Below are 7,724 nucleotides of genomic sequence, written 5' to 3'. Positions count from 1 at the left end.
CACAAGCACTCCTCTCTAGGCCTCTGCAGGCCCTGCTGTTACTTTACAGTTCGCGTTGGGCACATACCAATGCTCAAGGCCTCAGAGCATCCCCCTGGAGTGACCAGCCTCTGGTCCACTGGACACTTGCCATATTCACAGATCTGCTGCTTCCAAAGAACCAGAAAACCTTAGCTTAACCATTCCATCTCGGATCACCGCTCTGCTTAACACACAGCACTTACATATGTTTCTAGTGAAAACAAATAGAAGTTTATTTAGCAAAGCTTAGAGATTCCAGTAGTAGCAAGTACTGGAATCCATCGGTGATCTTCCTGATAACACCATCCTGGCCACTATGGATGTAGAAGCCCTCTACACCAACATTCCACACAAAGATGGACTACAAGCTGTCAGGAACACTATCCCCGATAATGTCACGGCTAACCTGGTGGCTGAAATTTGTGACTTTGTCCTTACCCATAACTATTTCACATTTGGGGACAATGTATACCTTCAGATCAGCGGCACTGCTATGGGTACCCGCATGGCCCCACAGTATGCCAACATTTTTATGGCTGATTTAGAACAACGCTTCCTCAGCTCTCGTCCCCTAAAGCCCCTACTCTACTTGCGCTATATTGATGACATCTTCATCATCTGGACCCATGGAAAAGAAGCCCTTGAGGAATTCCACCATGATTTCAACAATTTCCATCCCACCATCAACCTCAGCCTGGTCCAGTCCACACAAGAGATCCACTTCCTGGACACTACAGTGCTAATAAACAATGGTCACATAAACACCACCCTATACCGGAAACCTACTGACCGCTATTCCTACCTGCATGCCTCCAGCTTTCACCCTGACCACACCACACGATCCATCGTCTACAGCCAAGCTCTGCGATACAACCGCATTTGCTCCAACCCCTCAGACAGAGACAAACACCTACAAGATCTCTGTCAAGCTTTCTTACACCTACAATACCCACCTGCGGAAGTAAAGAAACAGATTGATAGAGCCAGAAGAGTTCCCAGAAGTTACCTACTGCAGGACAGGCCTAACAAAGAAAATAACAGAACGCCACTAGCCGTCACCTTCAGCCCCCAACTAAAACCCCTCCAACGCATTATTAAGGATCTACAACCTATCCTAAAGGATGACCCAACACTCTCACAAATCTTGGGAGACAGGCCAGTCCTTGCCTACAGACAGCCCCGCAACCTGAAGCAAATACTCACCAACAACCACATACCACACAACAGAACCACTAACCCAGGAACTTATCCTTGCAACAAAGCCCGTTGCCAATTGTGCCCACATATCTATTCAGGGGACACCATCACAGGGCCTAATAACATCAGCCACACTATCAGAGGCTCGTTCACCTGCACATCCACCAATGTGATTTATGCCATCATGTGCCAGCAATGCCCCTCTGCCATGTACATTGGTCAAACTGGACAGTCTCTACGTAAAAGAATAAATGGACACAAATCAGATGTCAAGAATTATAACATTCATAAACCAGTCGGAGAACACTAAATCAATCTCTCTGGTCACGCAATCACAGACATGAAGGTCGCTATCTTAAAACAAAAAAACTTCAAATCCAGACTCCAGCGAGAAACTGCTGAATTGGAATTCATTTGCAAATTGGATACTATTAATTTAGGCTTAAATAGAGACTGGGAGTGGCTAAGTCATTATGCAAGGTAGCCTATTTCCTCTTGTTTTTTCCTCCCCCCCCCCCCCAGATGTTCTGGTTTAACTTGGATTTAAACTTGGAGAGTGGTCAGTTTGGACGAGCTATTACCAGCAGGAGAGTGAGTCTGTGTGTGTATGGGGGTGGGTTTTTGGAGGGGGGTGAGGGAGTGAGAGAACCTGGATTTGTGCAGGAAATGGCCTAACTTCATTATCATGCACATTGTGTAAAGAGTTGTCACTTTGGATGGGCTATCACCAGCAGGAGAGTGAATTTGTGTGGGGGGGTGGAGGGTGAGAAAACCTGGATTTGTGCTGGAAATGGCCTAACCTGACGATTACTTTAGATAAGCTATTACCAGCAGGACAGTGGGGTGGGAGGAGGTATTGTTTCATATTCTCTGTGCATATATAAAGTCTGCTGCAGTTTCCACGGTATGTATCTGATGAAGTGAGCTGTAGCTCACGAAAGCTCATGCTAAAATAAATTGGTTAGTCTCTAAGGTGCCACAAGTACTCCTTTTCTTTTTGCGAATACAGACTAACACGGCTGTTACTCTGAAACCTGGAAACAAATGGTTACCTATAATAAAATAAAATCATAACATGTATTCTAGAGCCCAAACTTAGTTAACAAGATACATGTGTCTTGTAGAGTATTGCTCCCCCAAAATCCTTGCTGTGCTTTATAGCCAGGCTAGTGGTGATCCTCCTTTCATAAGACAAACACTGTTAACTTGTCTCCTAGGTGAAGGACTCTCAACACCCCCTGCTGTTTTGTTTCCCTCCGATTTTGCAATCTCTTAACTTGCACCAGGCTCATTCTGTGAATAGGCCTCCATGGTGAGGCCTACAATATACAAATGGCCAGACAGGGAGAAAAGCATCCTGTTATCTCAGAGGTATAAAACTATAGGGTTAGAAGGGACCACAAGGGTCATCTAGTCTAACCCCCTGCCAAGATGCAGGATTTGTTTTGTCTAAACCATTCAAGACAGCTGGCTCTCCAGCCTCCTTTTGAAAGCCTCCAGTAAAGGAGCTTCCACAACCTCCCTAGGCGTTTGTTCCGTTGTCCCACTGTTCTTACAGTTAGGAAGTATTTCTGGAGGTGTGTCACCTCCTGGTGACCTGGCTCAACCCCAAGATGGTATTTTCAGTATAAATATATAATCCTTGTGAAATGTTTGGCTCGATAATTCTTAAGGAGTTATGACAATCCGTGTGATATTGGCTCTCAGTACAGAGCTCACATGCCACCCTCTGGTGATCTCTTGTGCAGATATCCAACCCAGGGGATCCCTATGAAACTATGCACACTCTGTGCCCTTGGCCAGTTGGCAGAGGTCCCGGTCTCATATGGGCCACCAAGCCGTAAACGTAATGATTCCCTCCGCTCTCATCGGAGAGGTTAAAGACCAGGAGTAAAATTTTCAGAAGTGCCCAAGAGCCAGATTTTCATAGAATCATAGAATATCAGGGTTGGAAGGGACCTTAGGAGGTCATCTAGTCCAACCCCCTCCTCAAAGCAGGACCAATCCCCAATCAAATCATCCCAGCCAGGGCTTTGTCAAGCCTGACCTTAAAAACTTCTAAGGAAGGAGATTCCACCACCTCCCTAGGTAACGCATTCCAGTGTTTCACCACTCTCCTAGTGAAAAAGTTTTTCCTAATATCCAACCTAAACCTCCCCCACTGCAACTTGAGACCATTACTCCTTGTTCTGTCATCTGCTACCACTGAGAACAGTCTAGGTCCATCCTCCTTGGAACCCCCTTTCAGGTAGTTGAAAGCAGCTATGAAATCCCCCCTCATTCTTTTCTTCTGAAGACTAAACATCCCCATTTCCCTCAGCCTCTCCTCATAACTCATGTATTCCGGTCCCCTAATCATGTTTGTTGCCCTCCACTGGACTCTTTCCAATTTTTCCACATCCTTCTTGTAGTGTGGGGCCCAAAACTGGACACACTACTCCAGATGAGGCCTCACCAATGTCGATTAGAGGGGAATAATCATGTCCCTTGATCTGTTGGCAATGCCCCTTCTTATACATCCCAAAATGCCATTGGCCTTCTTAGCAACAAGGGCACACTGCTGACTCATATCCAGCTTCTTGTCCACTGTCACCCCTAGGTCCTTTTCTGCAGAACTGCTGCCTAGCCATTCAGTCCCTAGTCTGTAGGGGTGCATGGGATTCTTCCGTCTTAAGTGCAGGACTCTGCACTTGTCCGTGTTGAACCTCATCAGATTTCTTTTGGCCCAATGCTCCAATTTGTCTAGATCCCTCTGTATCCTATCCCTACCCTCCAGTGTATCTACCTCTCCTCCCACTTGAGTGTCATCTGCAAACTTGCAGAGGGTGCAATCCACACCATCCTCCAGATCATTTATGAAAATATTGAACAAAACCGGCCCCAGGACCGACCCTTGGGGCACTCTGCTTGATACCAGCTGCCAACTAGACATGGAGCCACTGATCACTACCCGTTGAGCCTGACAATCTAGCCAACTTTCTCTCCACCTTATAGTCCATTCATCCAGCCCATACTTCTTGAACTTGCTGGCAAGAATACTGTGGGACACTGTGTCAAAAGCTTTGTTAAAGTCAAGGAACACGTCCACTGCTTTCCCTTCATCCACAGAACCAGTTATCTTGTCATAGAAGGCAATTAGATTTGTCAGGCATGACTTGCCCTTGGTGAATCCATGCTGACTGTTCCTGATCACTTTCCTCTCCTCCAAGTGCTTCACAATTGATTCCTTGAGGACCTGCTCCATGATTTTTCCAGGGACTGTGGTGAGGCTGACTGGCCTGTAGTTCCCCGGATCCTCCTTCTTCCCTTTTTTAAAGAAGTGCACTACATTAGCCTTTTTTCCAGTTATCCGGGACTTCCCCCAATTGCCATGAGTTTTCAAAGATAATGGCCAATGGCTCTGCAATCACATCCGCCAACTCCTTTAGCACTCTCAGATGCAACGCATCCGGCCCCATGGACTTGTGCACGTCCAGCTTTTCTAAATAGTACCGAACCACTTCTTTCTCCACAGAGGGCTGGTCACCTCCTCCCCATGCTGTGCTGCCTAGTGCAGTAGTCTGGGAGCTGACCTTGTTCGTGAAGACAGAGGCAAAAAAAGCATTGAGTACATTAGCTTTTTCCACATCCTCTGTCACTAGGTTGCCTCCCTCCTTCAGTAAGGGGCCCACACTTTCCTTGACTTTCTTCTTCTTGCTAACATACCTGAAGAAACCCTTCTTGTTTCTCTTAACATCTCTTGCTAGCTGCAACTCCAGGTGTGATTTGGCCTTCCTGATTTCACTCCTACATGCCCGAGCAATATTTTTATAATCTTCCCTGGTCATTTGTCCAATCTTCCACTTCTTGTCAGCTGCTTTTTTGTGCTTAAGATCAGCAAGGATTTCACTGACACATTTTAAAATGTATTTAGACGCCAATAGGACTTTCAGCAGCATCTTGGGGCTTAAACCCATTTTTGGCATGTTCTGCACCTGGATGCTTTTGAAAATCCCACTAGGCACCTCAATACCTTTAAGTACATCTGGCCTCAAGCGACCTTGGTGACACAGGAACACAAATCTCTTTGAGAGGCCAGGGGCCGAAGAGCATCCGTCACTTCGGAAGTTGGGTTTTCACAGCTAGGTCCACAAAGGGACTCAGGTGCCTAGGGCCAGCATTTAGGCACCACTGAGAGCCTCAAAACACCGGCTCAGCTGACACCTGATGTCATAGGTGGCTAAATCTCTGCCACTAAAGGCCTGTAGGAGCCAGTCTCTGCCAGTGAACATATGCACAGCCCCCTCAGTCTAGGCACTCATCTCAGACCTCACCCCCACAGGAGCCTCAAGCTAGACGTGGCCCTGCCTGTCTCACCTGCAGGGCTCAATCCGGTAGGCATGCTCCCAGCATGCCTATCCCCAGCCAAAGTGGCTGAGGGGCATGAAGCCTCCATTATAACCCTGATCCCAGTGGCTAGGGCATTCAGCCAGGATGTGGGGGAGACAGGTCCAATTCCCTCCTCCCCCCCCAAAAGAGGAGCCATTTAAACTTGGGTTTCCCTCTTCTCGGATGAGTTCCCCGTGCACTAGCATGGAGGGCAATCAGGTCTGGGGCTCCCTCAGAGTCTCCTGAGGACATTGTTCCACTGTGTAAAACTAATTAAACATGCATTGGGCCAGAGGAGGACTCTGCCGTCCAGTGGCTAGGACACTCGCCTGGGGTGGGGGAACCCACAGTCATATCCCTGCTCTGTATTAGTCGGGGGGACTGAACCTGAGCCTCCAACAGCCTGGTGAGTTCACCCCTCCCCCTTGGGGTTCCCAGCTGAAAATCCCAAGCAGAGGCAGTGTCGAACTCCATGGGAGAGATGGGGCTTAGGCAACACTCTAACTGATTTTTCCTCTTGGCTAGGTGAGGCAGCTCCTTGCTCCACATGCTGATCTCTGGGGATCCCTTTCTTAGCTGCCTACTTCTCCCCATGCACCGTATAGGGAGCCTGGCTCCCCATGCACCGTATAGGTCCCCACTGGCTGGTGTGGCACTAAAACTTACTCATTGCAACACCTAAGTCCCTTCGTAGATCTAGCCCTAAGTCATTCTAGTGTATGGAATTAATCGAGATATCTACCCACATTCAGCAAGTAAAATACAGCTCAGTTTTATTCCAACAGTCCTGGTATTGATTCCTCTTATACTTTCAAAACTTTGCACACCCTCAAAATGTTATAAGCGCATATCACCAAAAATGGAGTGAGAAATAAGATCCACATAGCATGAGTATTACACCATCTTGCCTTAAGGGATTAAAGTTTCTGAATTCTCATAAAATCTAGACACTTACTGACAGTTTTTTCAGGGCTTCCTTGACCTCGTGGTTAATCAGGCTGTATATGAAGGGATTGGCCATAGGAGTCAGAATTGCGTAGCAGATGAAGAACACTTTGTTCAGGTCTCTCAGTGTGTTGGGTTTTGGTAGCAGGTACACAGTGATTAGGGTCCCACAGAAAATGGCCACCACAATGAGGTGAGAGGAGCAGGTAGAAAATGCCTTTTGCCTCCCGGCGGTGGAAGGGATTCTCAGGATGGTGAAGATGATACACACGTAGGACATCATGGTTAATACAAATGGAGGCAGAGTGAATATAGCAGCCAGGATGGTAATGACAAGCTCTATCTGGTTGGTGCCATTGCAGCAGAGATTTAACATTTCTGTGGATTCACAGCAGAAATGATCGATTTTATTGGGGCCACAGAAAGTTAATTGTAACATAAGAACTATTACTATGATACCAGCCAGAAATCCATTTATCCAAGACCCAGCTGCTAACGACAGGCAGAACCTGGTATTCATGAAGGCCGCATAATGGAGCGGTTTGCATATTGCCGAGTACCGATCATATGACATCACTGCTAGCAGATAGCATTCTGCAGCAGCAAAGAAACTAACAAAATAAAATTGTGTCATACAACCACTAACAGAAATGGTATTGTCCCCTGTCAGGAAACTGGCCAGTACCCTGGGCAGGAGGGTGGAGGTGTAGCAGGTCTCCAAGCAGGACAAGTTCCTCAGGAAGAAGTACATGGGGGTGTGAAAGCGCCGATCAGCCACAACTAGCGCAATAATGAGGATGTTCCCGGCCAAGGTCACAACGTAGATCACTAGAAACAGCAGGAAGAGTAGGGCCAGCAGTTCAGGAAGATCCCTGAATCCCAGAAGGACGAATTCTGTGATGGATGTTTGATTCCGCCCTTCTGTGTTTGCCATGGGGTGTATCTAGGAAGGATAAAAAGTGAGGAAGAGAAAAATACGTCTTGGAGATGATTGGCAAAAACATACTTAAGCTTTAACCCAGCAAAGAAGAAGTTGGGGGGGAAGGAAGCCCCCTGGTTTGATAATGGAGTTGCAGGAACAGAGCTGGCTGGCATGTTGACTCTTTGGATATATTATTGTAACTTTTATGCAGCAGATTTAACAAAATATCAACATCTCTCGAATTGGACCAGGAACCCAGTTGCTATGTTGA

General features: G+C 47.0%; 1 protein-coding gene across 1 annotated transcript; it reads right to left on the bottom strand.

Moving 5' to 3' along the window:
• Window positions 1–6,529: 6,529 nt before the first annotated feature.
• On the bottom strand, window positions 6,530–7,465 carry LOC144274960 (olfactory receptor 10A7-like). Its single transcript, XM_077834050.1, has one exon. It carries the CDS (start codon window positions 7,463–7,465, stop codon window positions 6,530–6,532), a length of 936 nt encoding a protein of 311 aa, XP_077690176.1.
• Window positions 7,466–7,724: the final 259 nt, after the last annotated feature.

This window comes from Eretmochelys imbricata, chromosome 14 (assembly GCF_965152235.1).
Source record: "Eretmochelys imbricata isolate rEreImb1 chromosome 14, rEreImb1.hap1, whole genome shotgun sequence".
Taxonomy (NCBI): domain Eukaryota; kingdom Metazoa; phylum Chordata; order Testudines; family Cheloniidae; genus Eretmochelys; species Eretmochelys imbricata.
The sequence above is the reverse complement of the archived record's forward strand: the minus strand, read 5'-3'. Positions and strand labels throughout refer to the sequence as shown.

Coding starts and splice junctions, on each gene's coding strand:
- LOC144274960 (XM_077834050.1), bottom strand. CDS start 7,465: ATGGCAAACACAGAAGGGCGGAATCAAACATCCATCACAGAATTCGTC.